Source organism: Channa argus, chromosome 3 (genome assembly GCF_033026475.1).
Source record: "Channa argus isolate prfri chromosome 3, Channa argus male v1.0, whole genome shotgun sequence".
NCBI lineage: Eukaryota > Metazoa > Chordata > Actinopteri > Anabantiformes > Channidae > Channa > Channa argus.
This window is the reverse complement of record NC_090199.1, coordinates 11,394,980-11,415,990: the sequence shown is the minus strand read 5'-3', so window position 1 is coordinate 11,415,990 and position 21,011 is coordinate 11,394,980. Positions and strand designations below refer to the sequence as shown.

Sequence of the window (21,011 nt, the reverse complement as noted above, 5' to 3'; positions counted from 1 at the left end):
ATCGGTTGGCACAGTGCTTTTTATTATCTACAGACCTGAAAAAAAAAATAAAAATACACAAATGTAATACTGATTAGTAGTGGAGTGGATTTGGAAAATGCTTGATAACTCATGCTACTATTTCAGTGAAGTAGGATAAGACATAACTCATCTCTGCTAGAATGGCAAAAGCATCTAAACACTTTTTGCCTTTTTGCTTACATTCTTAGGGTTTTGTTTGCTACGTTCCAAACTGGTGCGGACTTTTCCCTGAAATATGCAATTATGACCCAACAAGTTTACAAGAAACAGGCTTAGGAGATGTACAAACTTAAAGGGTATCTTCCCTTTCACTTGCCAACAACATGCCGCATGTAAATACATTTCAATAAATTTAATTTGAAAATAATTTCAACTTTACATCTGATGGCTGCTCCTACCAAACGTGACCTACAGGTGAGAAATGCACACACGCCACACCCACGAGCCTATTGAGCTTATTCTGTTACAGGCATCTTTGTTCTGCATATTTGGTTAAAGTATATGCACATATATAACATTTCTCCGTCCTAAGCGTACATTTGATTGGACTCTGCAATGCCATGTAAATTTGGAAAATGCTTTTCATTCCTAATAATAAGCATTGGTTGTTAAAATGGTGGCCAGAGTTTTCAACCACCACGTTATTTGCATTGTACGTACCTCTCTTCGCTAATGCCAGTGCAAGTGCAGGTGAGCTATTGCCAGACTCCAGGCTTGGCACCCTGAAGCCTACTTTATGATCTCCTGAGACTTTAATCGCATGACGCACACTAAGACTTTCCCCACCTTTGACCAATTTGTAAATTATAAAATCAAAGGGAACAGGACACTCGGCCTGCTATTTGTAATATAGTCTACACCTGGGTACCTCTTATAACAAGCCCTGACCATCCTGAATAAAAAGTGTTTATAGGTCAGGTGATGTTTTCAATCCCACACTCTTAATCATCAATTCTTTATTATAAATGAGATTCATAAAAAAATCGGTTGGCACAGTGCTTTTTATTATCTACAGACCTGTTTTGCCTGGTCCAATATAGCACCAACACTGATAAAGCACAGGAACAGGTCGAAGTGGCCAATGTGTAAATGTACATCTGTGGCTTATCACATGCAGAACAAGATGTGCTGATTAAAAAGTATGAAACTTATTTTCTGCATCGACATAATATCAACTAATCGCAGCAGCACCATCATCATCACATGCGTTCAATGGTTTTCCTCAGCATCACATCCAATTTTTTCACCCAAAAGTTTCACATCATTCATTTCATTACTGCTCATACTCATCATATATTTTTATTCTTGGCAACAGATGTCAGAATTTATTGTATTTAGGTTAGTGTGATTCTTTTCTTTTGAGCAGAGTAGCCGCCCTAATAAAGCAAAGTAATTCCCTCCTGGGATGAATTTTTTGGATCCAGAAAAACTGCCAGCAGCGACAAAAGCATGTTTTAAACAGCACAAAGGGATTTAAAAAAAAAAAGAAGAAAAAAGTGGTAAATGGAAAATCAGATCAGACCCCTGAACTCCTCCTCTTCTCAATGTCCATGGTTTTATGTCATATTACGTCTTATGTTGCTGGGAGCTGTGTTGTTAATGTGAAATGGTGATCACTCAAGGTTCCCTTCATCTACAATAACCAATATCCACATCAAACTTTATTTTAGATAATTTTAGAGATTTGTATATGTCCAATGTACAGTATAAAACAACAAACATGTCTTGAACATGCAGTGAAATCCAAGTTATCAAACCTTAAGAGCATAAAGTCATTTTAGAATACAAAAATAAATATTTTTATTCGTTTTACAACATTCAGAAATGATGGTCCATTGTTCTCACTCTAATTTCTAGCTGCACTTCATGTTGTTTCACTGGGCTGTACCTTAAGATGCAAAATGATTGGGAAAAGTGCAATTATGAAAATGTAACGGTAACAAGATTTAATATTTGCTTTGAAGTGCTTCTGCATGTAGTTTTGATAGGTCTAAATAAATCAAAGTATATGAAGAATGGTACAGAGCCAGATTGGATCTGATACAGAGCCACTGCTTATGAAATGCAGAAATGCTTAAGGCCACACTTGTCGTTTTTAATCTTTGATTTGATGAAAGGGATGATTTCAAACATTCAACCAGGCCCACTTTCTGCAGGGGAAACGTCTTCATACACACAAATGCATGAGAGCTTAAAAAAACTCATAACACAAAGTAGACTAACACACACACACACACACACACACACACACACACACACACACACACACACACACACACAGAGTACAAATGCATTTGTCCACACAGTTGTACTGTTTATCAATACTTAGGCCATTAAAATCAGTCAAACAAAAGAAAGTGCATTCATTTTTAAAAGTAACAGGTTTGGAAACTTTGTTAAATGAACACACAGCCACATAATAAAGAACACCAACAACTAAACAAAACAGCAATACATGTGTTATCTAGCAAGTTGTTTTGGTTAGGAACAATACACATTTAGTACTTTTTATAAGTGTTCATATTTAATACTAGAACAACAGGGTGAACATAAATTAAAGAGCATGGCTTTTGTCCTCAAGAGTCAACTTTTCCATAAGTTCCCTCCGGTGGTCGGTAGCACTTGGGAAAGACCATCAGCTGCAACATGTTGAAGGCATATTTCCTGCATCCAATATTCTTTTGAACGTTCTCAATCCGACATCCTTCTCTGATGGTCAAATAAAGAGGAATGAGGAAAAGAAAAAAAAAAAGTAAAGATGATTGAGTTTTTTAAATGTTTTATAAGGTTTCTCAGAACTTCATTTTATTCTTTAAACAAAATAACAACTTATGTTCCTATTGATTTAGAGATTTTTAGGTATTTGCAAGATTATTTGCACAGATTCAACTAAATGTAAAAAATAAAATAAAATACACAAATGTAATACTGATTAGTAGTGGAGTGGATTTGGGAAATGCTTGATAACTCATGCTACTATTTCAGTGAAGTAGGATAAGACATAACTCATCTCTGCTAGAATGGCAAAAGCATCTAAACACTTTTTGCCTTTTTGCTTACATTCTTAGGGTTTTGTTTGCTACGTTCCAAACTGGTGCGGACTTTTCCCTGAAATATGCAATTATGACCCAACAAGTTTACAAGAAACAGGCTTAGGAGATGTACAAACTTAAAGGGTATCTTCCCTTTCACTTGCCAACAACATGCCGCATGCAAATACAATTCAATAAATTTAATTTGAAAATAATTTCAACTTTATATCTGATGGCTGCTCCTACCAAACGTGACCTACAGGTGAGAAATGCACACACGCCACACCCACGAGCCTATTGAGCTTATTCTGTTACAGGCATCTTTGTTCTGCATATTTGATTAAAGTATACGCACATATATGACATTTCTCACCTCATACTCAAGTTAACCTGGTTTTGTGTTGAACATCCACAGACAGAATAACTGCACACAATGCTCTAATGCTGATGCTCTAATGTTACTAGTCTACTACTAGTCCAGATGGCAGTAAATCATTTAAACAAATTACTCCTTCAGATATAGAAGTGGAAAACAAATTTCAGCTTACACCCAATGTATATAGATGTTGATGAAAAAAATCCCAAAACAACCTTCTGGCTCAGTTATTCTGCTTTTACTGCTTTGACACGGTGTTTATATGCTCCAGTCATATTTTAAAGATTATGTTTATGTTGGTGAGCCAAACAGTTGAATTTTCAGACACATAACAGGAAAACACAATTTTAATTTTAAGGGATTTTTCCCCAGCGTGGGAACCAGTGTGGGAAACAGCTCACAGTGTGCTGGAGTCAAAACATTAAATGCCCTTTGGACCTAAACACAGCCTTTTTGTGAGTCCTAACAAGTGCCACATTGTTTCTGTAAAACAAACCTTCCGTTTCATTAATTGTCATTTTAATTTTTGCGGAGTTAACAATGAAATGACAATCATTCCTAACCATTTGGGTCAAGGGTGTAAGACTCAGTGGTGTAAATATCATAGCCTCTGTTAGATACTGCAATAGACAAGTGAGATGTTGTGACTATTAACATTAAATGTACAGAGGTTGCAAAAATGGCCAAAAGTAAAAGGGGTATTGTATTCACTCTAATCTTTCACATGGCGACGGAGAAAATATTTTTCAACAGATCATCACATTCACTGAATCACTGAACACACAGTACAGCACAGTGTGCATCTGTGTATGTGTTGCAATGCACAGCACTACTAACTTACTTTTCAAAATGAGTTCAAGCTTATTTTAGATGTACATGTTTTAGTGGCATCCTAACTAATGCATACGTATGGGTTTTATTAGGTTTGTGTCAATTGTGTTTCAATGTATTTGTGTTCTAAGTGTTGTCAAACTGGTAAGGCTGGCTTCTTTATTTGCTTGGCTATTCTTGCATTGCAGAGTATCAAGCTCATGGCCTCTCTGCATGTGCATGTGTCAAAGCTGAGCAGTTTGAAGATTCACCGTTCAAAGCTTTTTTAAGACCGTCTTAAAACAATGATCAGGTGCCTGTATGGAGAGTAAAAAAGGCTTTGCTTGCTGTGACCATTTCTTCAGTTCACACTGGTCATGAATGCATCCTTTCCTAAGGCCCTGTCAGTGGGCTCATCAGGGCCATGGCCCAGATTCCTCAACATAAAAAATGATTTATTAATTTATACTTAATTTATTCTCCAAGACACATTGTTTTAATGTATACTTACATATATATACACACATATACAGTATATATATATACACAGTATATATATATATATATATATATATATATATACACATATGTTTGTGTATATATACATATACTGTATATATATATATATATATATATATATATATATATATATATATATATATATATATATATACAGTATATACACAGTATATATACACACATTATATATATATAATATATATACACACACACACATATATACACACACACACATATATATATATATATATATATATATATATATATATATATATATATATATATATATATATATATATATATATATATATATATATATATATATATATATATATAAGCATTTTAATTAGTAATAAACTTTATTTACACAGCACAGTTATATACAGTGCTGAAGACTAACAAACGGATGTACTGTAACTGTGGCCTGTAGGAGTTCAACCCCTTTCAGCGATCATACAGGCCACTGATTGTTTAAAAACAGACTTAAAAACGTGTGAACTTATTTTTTAAGTTAAAATTAAAAAAACAATGAAAGCATGACACAGAACCTGTGGATTAGAAAGTGTAAAAGAATTAAAATAAAAACTATTTAATTACTAACTAACTAAGTAATTGGAATATAATAAAATACCAAACGTGGTTTAGTTGTGTTCATTTGACAACACATAGTAGTTTTCGCCACACAGAAAACAATGTAATGTGTTCACATGTCAGCTGCATTTCAGAAAGAGATGAACACACTAACTCTCTCAGAGCACATCCTTTTGCAAACTTTAATAAAGTACTGCACCTATGCCAGATGTGAACTAGTGCACATTGAGACATTTTTGAGAGATTTACTTCCACTTACCACATCAGCTAATTATTCTTGTTTTTACCTTCTAATCTAATATGGTTTTACTTTTTAGTAAATCATATGAAAACACAAAGCAACCATGAACTGTTCCTAAGATTTCTGAATCTAATAAAGCTGTTGTCAAATAAAAACAACAGTCAGGTTTGATTTCATTACGCTAAATAGGAGCAAAACATTTTATTTTGGGTACGTCCTATATACACAACATCCTGCAAGTGCACAGAATGTCTTGCAGCACAGAAAAAAAGTAGTCAGTCATGCTCCTTTTGCTACTACTAGCTCAGCTCCATGTAGTACTAATAAATTCCACCCATGCTCAGTGGCTGCACAGGGATTACATGCCCTACAGGCTGAGGTCAACATTAAAACACTCACTTTGTGTATTCCAGCAATGAGTAACATGACGAAGCCACCACAATACAACCACTCACAGAGGAGTAACCAGGAAACACAGAAGAAAGGAGTGAGTAGCCTTCTCAGCAATTTATTGATATTTTGCAAGCAGAAAAACAAGACTTAAAATGAGCCACACAACCAGTAAGTGGGAGCTAACAAGCAGCAGAGCAATGGGGTAAAAGTGTCGTGATGCTGGTTTGTTCTCTGTCACGGCGCCAGCCTCAGGGTCTTCCCACTGCCCAATGTCTCCCTGGGTCAGCCGACTGCACGGGCACCCAGAGTAAAACAGAACGAACAGAAACAGATCATAATACTGTGGTGTTAGAACAGTCTAAATGCTGTCTAAGTGGGGCTTCTACCACAGATCGATCACTTGAGAGCCCATTTGGGCTGGTACTAGAAGGCCCACTTAGACAAAGAGCCATTAGTAGAAACCTCAGACAAGCAGGCAGTGATGAACAGAGCCGGGATGCGAGAAAGAGACTCATGAATGATTTGCTTAGCAGAAAATGGAGGAAGGATGCATGCAATTAGGTGGATATAAAGGTAAGTGTCCATCTACAGCGAATCCTGCCCTACTGTGCATTCACTAAAGTTTAGAGAGGCTGAATTGTTTTTCACCACTGTACATGTGGAACGGGACCGTTATTTCTTTTAAATTTCTAATTTACTTTTGCAATACAGTAATTAAGTCTATACACTTATTAAACAGTGAAAATGGTAGTCAGCAAATTTAAAGCCACATTAATGCATTTTCTGCTTTTAGACTCACCAGTTAAGCACATAATCTACAAGGTGGTATATATGTTCTGCTGGCCAGGGGTCAGCATTGGCACTCTGACCAGTCTGTGGCTGTGCCATATCTGCATTTTCTGTGTCAATAGTCTCATCTTATGTAAACAACAACTGCAAAGCATGTGTAGTAAACACAACTGTGATGTGCTCACACTCTGTGAACAAAGACGTTTACAGTGGAACAATAGAGTGAACCGGTGCAGCCGGCCTTATCACTGACATCAAGGCCTTCCTCATATTTATTCAGAACAAACAAGCTTGTTGTTTCAAATCAATTAATGCGTGGTACAAGTTCTCAGCTTCTGTTGACTACTACAGACATAATAAATACCAGCTGATTTAACGCAAACTCTGACTTTCCATATGTTAAAACTAAAACAAATAACTATCTCTGTAGTATGTTGTTGTTGCTGTTTCACCACATTTTTCCTGTGCAGTATTAACATCACTGAGTCACTAGGTTATCAGGAAATCAGCTGTGGCTTAATAAAACTAGACGGAATTAGACAGAACCGGCATAGTCAAGAAGGCCAGGCAAAGGTTTCGTTTATCATGAAACCACTGATGTTTTTTCTAACAATGCAACTCTGCAGACACAGTAGTATATTATTAAATTGGGCTTTAAATCAAAGGCTTTATTAATTCTAATTCCTACACCTAATATTTTGTTGTGACACACAATCAGACAGCAAAAAGACAACAGTGTTGTATAATGTTTACATTTTCTCCTTGTGTCAAGATTTATCTTTACTCCTTTTAACTAATGTAGTATCGTATAGTAAAATATATTAAAAGCGCTGTCATCATTTTTACATTGTAATATTAAGATTCAATGAGGACAAAAATGTATGTAAAATTTTTAATATTTACACATCTCATGGAATAAATTAACTGTGTGGGGAGAGGAAGTTGTATTAGGCATCATTAGGGATACTATTGATTGATAATGGGGTTTGTAGCAGCCTATGGTCGGATGGCGGCCACTCTACCAACTGAATCACTGCCGCCCCACATAAACCCAGAAATACAAAGTACATTAAAAAAAAAAAAAAAAAAAAAGCATATTTGAATCCATGTATGCCTTTGAACAAACTAGATTACCGCAATGTGACAGTTGGAGCTGTCAAAGAGGTGATTATCTCCTCTGTACAGGTAAGTGAAGTCATTGCCTTTCTACTTTACATTTAATACGTGGAACCTTGTGCATTGTGTTTTACTGTAGCTTGCTTGATGCCATATCTCTAGCTGCTGTTCATAATTACCTTAACGAGGGAATGTAGCTAGTTCACTTTTGTTTGTTTTAGAGTTATTAAGGTCATGATTATTAGGGGGGAGATCTCTCTTAATTATATTTATTGAATACTGCACAGCAAGTAATTTATGGAAGGTGGTTTGCAAGAGGCAATATTTGCAGGTAACACAGTGCTAACGTTAAAGTTGGCAATACCGTTCCTACCCTGGGAGGGTCCTACAAGTTGGCTAAAGTATTTGAAAAACAGCTTACATCGAGGACCCAAAGGTTTGACAAACGCAGGTATAACACTGAATGCATTGAACTTGTTTTACTGATTTTAAAGACAGACAAGAAAAGACATGAGCTGTCAAAAACCATGACGGCTCATGCAGGAGTAAATGTAAATGTTTTTGTTTTTTTTCCCAAGGAGGTGTAACTACTGTCACACACACACTGCTTCTTACATGATCGAATGCATGCCACAAATTCTTGTACTTCTCGGTCCCTGTATACTCCTCAAATCACTGCATTAATAAGGGTTCAGACACAATATTATTCTGTTCAGAGAGTCAAAGCACTGAGATGATGTGAAGCTGTTATACTGTACTTTGGTAAGAAAAAAGAGGAACTTTTTGAATATTGCATGGTAACAATGTAACGATGGCACTTATTCAAGAAATTCTATTTTTATTTGTTTCTCAATATAATTGTCTTAAATTCTTTGTAAATTGTATGCAGGAGGACTGCTGCAGTGATGCCACTTGACATCCTCAAGATCCTGGTTGTCCATAGTTCTAATGGAGGGCATTCAGTGGATGTTTCCATCCTTCCTGAAAGTGAGGAAATGTTGCCAGTGCAAATGTTATCCCTCACATCTGCACTACACTTACGAGGTGTTTCCAAAACTTTTCCTGTAACTGGATGGGATTAAGTCGCCCAAAGTACAAGCTTTAAAGCTGAAGTTGAAGTTGTACATGCCCATGGCAAGTAGTGGGCAATCATGGATGCTACATCCCAAATTAGTTTTGAATCTTGCAACCGACTTGCAAAGACACTCTGTTGGACTCTCTGTTTACGTACAGCAGCTTGTATTATACAGACCTGCCACTGTCTGGACACACGTGGAGAGGCCTTCTTCACTTTTGACTCACCAAAAGACTGTTCTGGATGTTTTGAAATATGGCCAGATGTGTGCCAGAGTGAATATCAGTTTCCTTTCCATTATAAAAGACTAGGTTCGTATGTAAGGTACTTTACAAAAATAATAATACAGGACTCCAGTGACCCTCGTGGAGAAGTGTCTTTCAGCTGAGCTTGTCCTGATTAACTTGTTGTGGGATGTTATATAGTCTAAATGTTTCCCATTTTGTCTCAGTTAAGGCACCTCATTCAAAACAAGGGTTCCCAAATCGGGTCCTTACTTACTTTCCAACTTGTTTTTCCAATGAGCACTGCCCTCTGCTGATTACCTGGATAGGGTTTCTTCAGTGATGGTGGAGTGGGGGAGGACAAAGTCAGCAGTGTACAAGGCAGGGATAGTTGGAAAACAAGGAGGACAGTGGGCCTTGAGGAACAGATTTGGGAAACCTTGTTTCAATGAGTAAAGGTTTTAATAGCATACTTAAGCTGTACAAGTCCAGAGTGATGGTTGGCAGTTACATCATTTCAGAGGGCTTAAGGTTTTAATTGATAATAAATATTTAAAGATCAACATTTCATATCTATTATGGATCCATTGTATTAGTGATATATCGTCCTAAAGGTTAGCTACGTTTGCTTAAAAAATATTTTGAAAAGCAATGTACGGTTATTTTGTTTTACAGAACAGCAGATACTCAAATGATCTTTTTTTTTTTTGAATACAGCAAATGACCATTCTATGTCGGTGCAGGTGTTTAGCTTTGTTGACTTAGGAGTCATGCTACATGTTGCATTTAGGGCTGCTGATATTGCATTTCTTTAAAAGGAAAATGGTTGTCATTATTATTATTTTTATTAATTATTATTATCATTATTTTTGCCTTGACAAAATAAATGATGCTACTTTTCATGAAAAAATTCTGGATTTTACTTGAATACTCTCTATAAATATATCTTTTATCTTAAATAAAATAATTAACATTTACTTAACACCTTCATTTGTGTTAAGTTTAGTAGTAAGCCCATTTTATTTGATCCTGGCAAGTATGCTGTACATGATATTACAGCAGTAAGGTTTTATAATTGTTATGTGGACTTTATCATGTAAATCCTACAAGTTATGTTATGTAGTGGTAGTAACAACAGTGTACCTCCACAGTACCTACAGTATGAATACCAACTTGGTGTTACTTGATAAGAATAAGCAAACTTTGGGGAATAACAGGGTAACAAGATGAGAAAAAGAAAATCTTACAGTGTAAGTGATTTGCAGTTATGGGGTACGTATTAAATATGATGGGTAATAATAATAATAATAATAATAGGTGCACATTCTTACATTGTAATTAAGGTGTAACTACAGATAAAAAAGAGGGTAAGAGGCTCCACTTTAAACCTATCACACCTATCACGTGTATCTGCAGCACCATGTTGTGGATGTTTTATAATTCTATAACAACCAACTGGTGGCAGACAACAACAGACTGGAAAAACTAATTAGGAGGGCTTGTTCTTTTCTGGGGGAGGAGTTGGACCATGTTGCATGTTGTGACTGAGACAGAGAGGAAATGTCGTCTAAACTGCTCTCAATCCTGCACAAGCCCTCCCACACTCTCCACTACACAGCAGATCCTTTATCCCAGTGGCCATAAAACTATTCAACCTATCCCCGCTGTAAAAAGGAGGGGGATTGAGTGGCCCAAATGGAAAATTTATTGCTTATTTTTACTCCTCTAGCGTTCTTTTGCCTTACTTGTCGATCAGTAATTTTTTTTTATTGTCTTGGTCTGATGGAAGTTCTTTTCCTTTCTCTTTATTTTTTACTAGAGCAGCTGTAACAAGGCAACACAGTTTCCCTATGAGATCCATAAAGTTGTTGAATCTTAACTACAAAATACTTTTATTTTTCTTATTGTCATCTTGTTATCCTATTATTCCCCAAAGTTAGTTTATTGTTATCAAGTAACAAGAGATACTGTGCAGGTACTGGGAGGTACACCGTAAGTACACAGTAATTGTACTTTACTTACCCTGTAAGTCGCAAATTCCTTTTTGTCCTTTAACCCTATATCTTAATCACTGATAGTCAACCATCATGCATTAAATCAATTTTTCACCACTTAGAGCCTAAAACTAACTTTTTATGACTATAAAGACTATGGATGTAAATATAGACATCCTAGCCCCTGCACAATGACAGTTGACTATTGTTGCATTGTTGTTCCCATAATTTACAGGAAATGGAATCACATATGTTCAGAATTTTCATACTCATACTTATGATAAGAATATTTTGGTGTGTGCCTGAGAAACGTAATTGGTAAATAAAACAATTACAAAGGTGAGTGATTTTTAGTGACAAATGTGGATGCAGGAACATTTCAAATCTGTTATTAAAACCACTTTCGAATACAAAAACCATTTGATGTTCTTTCTTTTTATGATTGGATATCACATTGAATACTCACAGTGTGAAACAGAACAAAACAATTCAGGTTCCAATGATGTATATTTCAGATTATGCACTGGACCTGAAATATTGTTAGATTCAAGATTTAGATTAAATAGTTTACTGCCATTTCAGACGTTTTAGCTAATAGGACTTTGGTTTGGTGCACTGACATAAAACAAAACAAACAAAACTTCATTTTCAGTTATTAGGGCAATTTTTTAGTTTCGTAAGAAAAAAAAATTAACTAACAATCTATTTATACAGCCTTTAGTTCACATGCATGTTATTACCAAGGTGCTGGCAGCACTAAAATATTGCATGGAGAACAATTACTGATAATTACAAAGGTTTATCTGGGACTGGAAATATGTCATTTAGTATTTTATTGATTTTAATTAATTTTTTGTTTTGGAAAAGTTGGCCTCATAGTTTGTCTCGCCTTGTAGCCTTGTAGTATTATTAATTGTTGCACAACACTGATGCCTGTGCAACTTTAATTTGGGGCATATTATTGCACTAACTATTATTTAATATACATAGTTAGTAATATGTTTAGCATTTGATTGATCAGTTTTCATTTATTGTATTTGTCTTTGGATGATACCTCAACTGTTAACAATCTCACTAATCTAGAACAGTTGACTTCATTTGTTCTGACTGGGTCATTACCCATAGGCATTTCAGATATGCACTTCACCAACGGCCTTAAAAAAGTTCTTAACAGAGACCTTATCAGATTTAGATGGATGCAGATGTAGATGTACACCCTGCTGGCAAACTCTAAAAGTCACAGTGTGCCTTGCACACTGAGAGGAACATGCATGGTTGCCTTTAAATGTGGGTGAGGAGGTGGTGATGCGGGAGAGAGTACACAGTGCTCTATATACTGGAACATCAGATGGCAATAAGGTGGGATGGGAAGGTGAAGACAAAATGTCTTTAATGTGTGCAATGCTTTTGCTCAGAGACACGTTGTAGGTGCAGGTTATTATAGGAATCAGATGTTTGTAACTTAAGTAAAGAACTACTGATGAATGATTACAGGGTCAGTTCACCAAAATTACAAACATAACATTTTGCCACATTTGGCACTTACTATCTATGATTTCACATACAGAGACTTTGAGATTTTGGCACAAACAACTCTGAAAATTGTGCTTACAAAAAAAAACCCATTTAGATGGATTTAGATTTTTCCAGAGCTTTCAACTTCAGAGCTCCAACAGCAAATGGAGTTTAGCCCTGCAATTCAACTAGTTAGTGGACATTGAGTTAAAATTAACAAGACAATAAGTATCGACATGACCAAGTACCACCAGTTTAAAGCAGCAAAAAGTCTTTTAATACTTTTAATGAACTGACCTGTTAAAATCAACACAACTGAGATTTGCTGGAACAATAACTTACACCCATAACAGTTGTATATTGTCTTTCTATTATGACTCACCTCCTCATACAGTCCAGAGCACGGATGAAGAAATCCTTGCTGAGCTGGTGTTCATCACGTAGGAGGGCACACTGCTCTAATGTGACAGACATAGATGTCCGATCTTTGGCACTTTTACAGCTGGTGAACCTGATGCCATTTAACCTTCGGCAGATCTGCGGGTAAATACAGAAAAAGCACATGTATTGTTTAGGTGCATCCTTTTTTACTCAGTAACAGTGATTCCTCTTGTACGCAGATGTTGCTTTGTTTTAAATGTGTGAATAGACTTTAAAAAAATACAGTAAAAACAAGTATACATTAAAATTTAATCTAAACATTTTACAATCCAGTAAAACCCAAATAACAGACATATATTCAATGATTACTACTGTGTGACATTGTCGAGTGCAAATTTGAGTATCAGCCAAGTCTAGAGATTTATTGAGAACACCATATAAAAAGAATTAATATACTTTAATATCACAAATTACACATTTGCATAAAGGGATTAATAAACTGTACAGCATACACCACAACATCCTCCATCATTAGACCCTCAGATGGGATAACAGAAAATAAAAATTAAAAATAAAAATAAATATGTTTGCTTGTTAAATAGGTTCATTCATTTCATACACGGGTGATGTCATTTTAGCCAAACTCGTAGCTCAGTCTGTCCACCCATTTGCTATGGACTGAAATAGCTCATCAAATATAGGAAGGATTATCAAAATCATTTGTGAGACCCAGAAGCTAAAGACCGTTTGGAAACTCAAGACAGATATTTATGTTACTTCCACTCTAAACTATAACTTTTATGATCCTCTAACCTCCAGAACCACTCACAGGTTAAGATTTAAAATAGTTAAAGTTGTATTTAAAGTTGTTAATTAGTGAAATGTAGGTCCAAAAATGTGCAAAATGAATGACACTGACATCAGCTTCAGCAGAACTTTGGCTTTAGTGCTACTTACTCACAGGAACATTTGCTTAAAACACTGTATTGAAGACCAGCTCAGCAGAAAGAAAAGAAAGCAGCCAGCGAGGCTGTCTTGTTAAAGCATGTTGTTACCGTGATGTCTGTGAATCCAGTGCACTGTAGGAACATGTATAACAATTCTTTGACAGATATTAAGTACCTGAGGTAAAAGGTCACAAACTATACAATATCATCTTCCAGAGTCGATCCATCATGCCCAGGAAGGTGCTTTTAGTTCAGTGTGGTCCATGAAATATCAATATGTTAAAAGTGTTTTAAGATTGAAGTTATGTAAGAGAGACATAGTTTGCGTTTATGGTTCAAAGAAATCGTGACAAGGACAGATAGTTACTGCTCACCGTTGCAGCAATCCATAATATCTCCACATTCTTTCTCTTCTTTGTGACTACATTCTGGCCCAGGGTTTCAAGTAATCCTTTAATGTCAGTCTGTGTCTGAAAACATGGTAGACCTGTTTGCATAGAACAGAAACACATTACAAGTGCCCCACTTAGAAAACAGATCTGTATTTGATGTGCTACTCAATCATTCATTGAGCAGTGCAGCAACTCTAGAACCCTAAAAAGTCCCAGTATTTTTACAAAGACAAGTTTTGTCTCAATAAAAGAAATTGAAAAATGTGTAAGCTTACATTCTAGCGGCACCTTTTCACTTAATGATTTGTAATAGGCTTCTAACATCTCGAAGTTCTTCTGGTTTATTCTTTCCTGTAGGGAAATATCTCCAAACCTTATAGGGAGGCAGAAAAAGATTAAGGCAGTTTTAATGGAACCTCTAGACAATCACTAAAGTTGACAACAGATGCAACTATACTACAGAAGAGTAACTGCTGCACTGAGAGAAATAAAACAAGTTAGTCTTTAGTGGGATCATATTTAGTAAAAGAAATATTGTTCTCTACTGAACAATGCTTTGCCAGTGAGGGAGGGTGAATATATCAATAGGGGTTTTAATTCCTCCAGCAGTGAAATATTATAAATTAACAGCACCATCAAACCATGAACAACTCTAGTTAGTCATCTATATTTCTGATAATGTCACACAGCTTGGTAACATGGTTAAGAGTGACTGTCCTTAAGTACACGAGATTGGAAAATTCTTTGGAGCGAACAAAGAGTGTCTGTTGTACCTCTCTGCTAAAGTTTGCTGCTCATTGATCCCCACATTAAACAGCACCGGGAATACTCGAAGAGGCTTGCCTTCCTTGAGCTCTTCTGGCAAGGTCTGGAAAACTAGTCGTGGTAATGGCACTTCTATAGTGAAATGGTCTCTGAATCCAGGGAAAGGATAGAAAAAAAAACACAACGGAAGTTCAAATACAGAACAACCGAAAACAGAAACTCAAAACGCTTCGCAAATGCTATGGAATTTGATGTGTTTGGGAAGTTGTACAATATGATACCTATGGCAGGCCAAAGCAAGTTGTACTGTTAAAAGAGACGCTGGTGACATGAATGAGGTATATCAATGAGGGTTTGGGGCAAAAGGGAGTTCACCTTAGCACACTCTGGACAATGCACACAGTAAGCAGTTCAAATGGGGTAAAAGTGAATTGTGTGCATGAAAGGGCGACTTCACCAAATTTCAACTTGCTCTCTATGGCTTTAGGTTAGGATGTAAATGTAAATTAATGCTTTTAAACATCCCTCTAACTTAAATCTTTCTCTGCTTCTAGCTTAAAAACTCCTCCAGATGACATCACCCAGAGGAGGAGTTTTTCATCCTTAGGAGTTCAGATAATGTCATCCAGGGGAGGTCTGAAAAAGCAGTTTGACAATAATTACAAACGCCACAGTGTGAGCAACAAGATGACGTAATCTGAACTGATGTTTCCTCCAAATGATGTCATCTGGAGGCGTCTTTCAGCTAGAAGCTGAGAGATATTTTGATATAGGAAAGTCAATGGTAAGTGTAATGGCCTTTATGTACATGTACTACCCAAACTAGAAGCATAAGAAGCAAGTACAAAATCAGTGGAGGGTTCCTTAATGCAGGGAAAGGAAGGTTGCTCGTATCTGTTGAAGTAATTCAGCAGACAGCTCAAACTGTTGTGGTCCCACTGCTGTGACTATGATAATCCTGAACACACAGTTGTTTCATATTCAGGTTCACCAATATTCAAAAGCCCAACTTGCTGTGCAGCTGTGGTGCTTAAGCTACTATGACAAGACATTTTTCTACTTTTTCACACAGCACTAAGCTTTACTATAATTTTTACGTACGAACCCACACACCCACTGCAGCACCCACTTATTCTAATTATATTATCAAATATCTATAACAACATATGATATATAGAAAGGCAATGTCAGATCCATGCCCAAAATGGTAGAAACAGCACAAAAAACTATTTTGATGAGAAATGTGTAGTAAAAAATTAGGGACATCTATAATTGGTATGAAATTACAAAAAATGTTTCCACTTTTACAGGAAGCTTTCTAAAACATTATAGTGAAATGTCAAGCTGTCACAAATAAATTCTATGCAAATTACAGAAAATGTAGATTGTAGTGTTCCCTCAGACCTTAAAATAAACAATGTCAATTTTATTGACTGCTTGTAATTATAATACTCATCAAGGAAGTTGTGTTGGCAACTTGCTGACAACGGATGAGTATCTGTACTTACTCCAAAACTGCACTGAAGCGCTACTATGTTATTACTGCAACAGGTTGTAGTACTCAGGTTTGTGTTCACAATACATTCGCATCACACAAAAAGATAAAACCCATTTCTATTAAAGCATAAAAACAAACAGAGAGTGATAAAGTCTCACCGTCGGCCACACACTAAAGGCTGAAGGTCACTGAGGTCATCCGTCTTGGCCTTTGTGATCTTGAACACGACTTTCTGTAGGTCTGAGATTCCAACCTCCATGTCCTCCAGCATCCCAATCTCTTCACCTTAAACCGAAAAAACAAAACAAAATTAGCAGTGATTTTCTTTCTGCTCATCACAATGGATTTTTGCTAAAGCTTAAGTTTACAGTAAATGGTTAACTTAATAATAATAATAATAATAATAATAATAATATCAGATACTAGTCACATTTGACATTGCAGGGGCATTATTTAAAACAATGGAGACATGAATCATAAAAAAGGCCCTACGGCCTCATCTCTAAAATGCCACAACGCTCCCCGTTCCGCTTTCAGCTGTTAATTTTGCTGACTAATCCATTTGACTTCTTTGTGAGCTGCACCATGAGCTTTGGCAGAGCAGCATGAATGGGAACACTGATCACGGCGGTGCTGGCAACAAGAATAGGTGTACTCCGATCTTACAAACATCTCTTCTTTATGTTTCTGTATCAATTTGAAAAAATCCATTCTCTTGAGAGACTGTGCTTAACCTTGACCCAGAACATGTTGTATAAATAATAAAGAGATAAAAGGGCCTGTAATAAAAGCATTATGCCAAAACCCACTGCAGTGAGTCATCCCCTTGCTACAAGTTGTGATCTGTTACAGTCTGATCACTCATCACAAGTCAAGCTCACCTCAACCAATTAAAGTGTTTTCCTTTTCTAGAGTAATAAAAGTGAACATCTGTCTTCAATGTTGGTTTTGAGGCTGCCATTTCTGATTTGGCTCTTACAGGTTTACTCACTGTAGGTGCTGAGAAGGCTCTCAAACTGGGCCACCAGGCCAACCAGGTGGAGCTGCCTCAGGAAGCTTTTGTCCTGGATTCCTGCATGCAGCTTCATGATGAAACCACAGGCTAAAGCTGCCAGCTTAAAAAGCGAAATAAGAAAGAAAGAAAAAAATAAAGACACAAATGCTTGAGCCAATTCCTGTTCTTGATACAAACAGCTAAGCAAAACAGCAGTATGCATAATAAATGGTTAGCACAGAATTTGGAGGGTTTGAAATCAAAGCTGTACGCGGACCACTGTGTTTGAATCGTAATATGCTAATCATGAAACATGTTGTCTCTCCTTTAATAACTGCCCTTGCTTGGACATTGCTGACATACAGTAAGGTATGTAGTTTTACCAAAGTGTCACACGTGTGGAGTAAACATCCACAGGAAAAATGTTTACAGTTTATTTGTGTATGTGACTGTGTGTTCATTCCCTGTGTGTTAAAAATGTTTAAAGTAGTTTGGACAGGGCGAACCTGATTTAAAACTGCAGTGTTGTGCCACAAACAGCATATAATCGGATAAATGTATTTACAGTATAATTGGATATAATTACAGCAAATGTCTTGTTTGCATTTATTTTTGCAAAGAGGTGAGCCAACCACTGATTTCATGGTTGGTTTTGTAAACAGGAATTTATTTTTAAGCAGATGAGAGAAAAAAAACAGCAAAAAACACCAAAACTCCACCGTGGATGACCTAAGGCATAAAAAAAAAAAGAGGCCGTGGCATCTGATGTCTGTTGCCATGCCATTGTTGCCACCTACTGCCTGGCTGAAGACCACATCTCGCCTCTGTTGGAGGAGGAAGCCCTGTGGTATGCTGCAAGCTGCCTCCTGCAGGAGCACAAAGGTCATAGCTCTCTTGGCCTTCTCCACCACTTCCCTTACACACTCCTTTAACCTGGTCACCAGAGGACACAGCTGCTCCCTCCAGTCACCTGTGCGAAAAGTTGACATGGAGACAAATAGGGGTGGAGATGTAAGGATGGAATGAGAGTTATGATGTGGTTATAAATTCAAATATGTACTAACGCTCTCAAGCGGAAATAACAGCCAGTTCATCTGTGAGGTTAAACCAGTTCAGCCATTCATGCATGAAAATGAATATTACTGGTATTACCAGAGAGATAAACACCATACAAACATTATTGTTCATCGTAATTAAAAACTTTTTGAGAACATAAGACAAACATACAATATATAAGATATATTAAACTACTGCACTGTACTGTACTACCACATAAGCACACAGCCTCAGTATTTCTTCAAGGTTAAGCAAAAAAGAAAAAAACAATAATAATAATATACCAATAAAGATCAAAAGGTGAGAGAGATAATAATTAATAAAAATACATATACTCTTCACCAGTCACATCACTAGTGTCTTGAACGGATGTGCCAATCAGTGAAGTATAAGAGTAGCCACACTTCATGAAACAAGTCTAGATTACATGAACACACAACTCTATGGCTAAACACAGATGGTGTGAAATTCCTAACAGTTAATTTGTATGACAAGGAATAATAAACTGATTGTGAAAGCTTTTTACACCATGAAGTACAACACTATGTAAATCAGAAATCTACGCTGTTTTACAACTCTGTTAAAAAATGTCTGAGAGATAATGCACAGAAGTTATGCACAGTAGCCCTTGTAAATCAACAACTTCTGCTCTAACCGGCAAAATATCCAGTCAAAACTGCCTCACAAAATAAGAGATCTCAGAAGGCTGGAGGGCTACAAAACAAACTCAGCCAGTCGCCAGTATAACAAACTGTATATATTCCTATAGTGACACTGTGGGAAATATTATTTGAATATGCCTTATATTTTTTGTTTTACTTATATCAATAATGTAGTTTTATATGTAACATGTAACAGTAGAATATTGAATGAATAATAATAAAACCAAGCATAATGGATGGGGAGTGTGAAAGATAAGGGGAGGAATGCATGGGAGTTGTCTTGCAGGTAGCTACCAGGGAGCTGCGGAAGAACAGAAACAACTCTTCTTCTAAACTTCTCCTAATAAGGAAGATACCCGAAAAGAGACACTCCTGGCAGGAAGCTGTAAAATCATCAAAACAACAACCACACTTTCAAATAGTAACCTCACTAGGCTCAGGTGTCTCTCCCACACATCGCACGTCCATTTTACACCACGCAAAGCCAGTGACAGTAAAAGATATGTTGTCATTTTTAGGTCTTACAGGTTTCAGTCGTCAATACATCCCTGATTACGTAGGATTGACATCCCCGTTGAGAGATTTAGTGCGCGAGTGCGGAGTTAGAAATGAAGCTTCATTAAAATGGACTGAAATTGCAGAAAAAGCCTTTATTGACATCAAAACGGCCTTGTCCTCAGCCGCTGATTTAGCAGTCCCAGATCACAAACTGCCATTTCACTTAGATGTTTCTGTAACAGCACACACAGCCAATGGTGTGCTGTTTCAGAAAAAAGGGGGAGCAAGAAGAGTACTTTTGTACTGCAGCATCCCTTTAGACAATATGGAGAGTAGACAACCAGGATGCACACGACACATAGCAGGAGTAGCAAAACTGATCCAGAAAACGGCACACATTGTGATGGGACATCAATTGATGTTAATTGATTGTGTTAACAACACATAGCATCATGGCATTTATAAATTCAGCGGCGTTTACAATGACAAACACACGTCGACAAAGAATGCTAAAAGTTTTAGACCAACCAAATATTATATACACACACGACGGAATTAACATGGCAGACCATATGGTGGATGGGCAGCCGCACATATGTGAAGACAGAGTGCAGACAGAGACAAAAGTTAGAGCAGATCTCCAAACAGAAATGCTAAACGGCAAAGCAGAGATGGTGTTACAGATGGATGTTGTTTCAGGCATAGCATAGAAGGATTAAAAGCAGGTTATGGAGTGGTCAGAACGACTAAAGAAGGTCAGTATGAAGTTGTCAGTGCAGGGCTTGTAACAAAACAGCCATCACCACAGACAGCTGAATTGGTAGCAATGATAGAAGCTCTGAAATGGGCAAAAGGAAAACGGGTTACCATTTACTCAGACTCAGCTTACGTGGTAGGAGCAGCATTGGTGGAGCTACCACAGTGGCTAAGAGCAGGGTTTTTGACAGCAGGAGGAAAGCCTATAAGACACCAGGAACAGATGAGAGAACTGGCAGAGGCCATTTTGCTCCCAGCAGAGGTGGCCATTGTGAAATGTAGAGGACATGCAGGAGATCAAGGAGCAGTGGCGCAGGGAAATAACAGAGCAGATGAGGTACCTAAACAAGCAGCAGGTTACAAGGA

General features: G+C 36.9%; 1 protein-coding gene across 7 annotated transcripts in view; it reads right to left on the bottom strand.

Annotated features, from left to right (window-relative positions):
- Positions 1–1,003: 1,003 nt before the first annotated feature.
- The window catches only part of inpp4b (inositol polyphosphate-4-phosphatase type II B), a 136,280-nt gene continuing 116,272 nt past the window's right edge, over positions 1,004–21,011 (bottom strand). For 6 of the 7 annotated variants that reach the window (XM_067498315.1, XM_067498317.1, XM_067498318.1 and 3 more), the window contains 8 exons: positions 18,471–18,643; positions 17,671–17,794; positions 16,838–16,964; positions 15,190–15,330; positions 14,692–14,789; positions 14,399–14,511; positions 13,079–13,233; positions 6,072–6,273 (listed from right to left, as the gene is read on the bottom strand). In XM_067498315.1, coding sequence (XP_067354416.1) covers positions 6,099–6,273; positions 13,079–13,233; positions 14,399–14,511; positions 14,692–14,789; positions 15,190–15,330; positions 16,838–16,964; positions 17,671–17,794; positions 18,471–18,643 — 1,106 coding nt within the window. In that variant the 3' untranslated portion in view covers positions 6,072–6,098. Of the gene's footprint in view, positions 2,731–6,071; positions 6,274–13,078; positions 13,234–14,398; positions 14,512–14,691; positions 14,790–15,189; positions 15,331–16,837; positions 16,965–17,670; positions 17,795–18,470; positions 18,644–21,011 lie in introns of those variants that run through there. The other variant, XM_067498316.1, reaches the window with a different exon arrangement.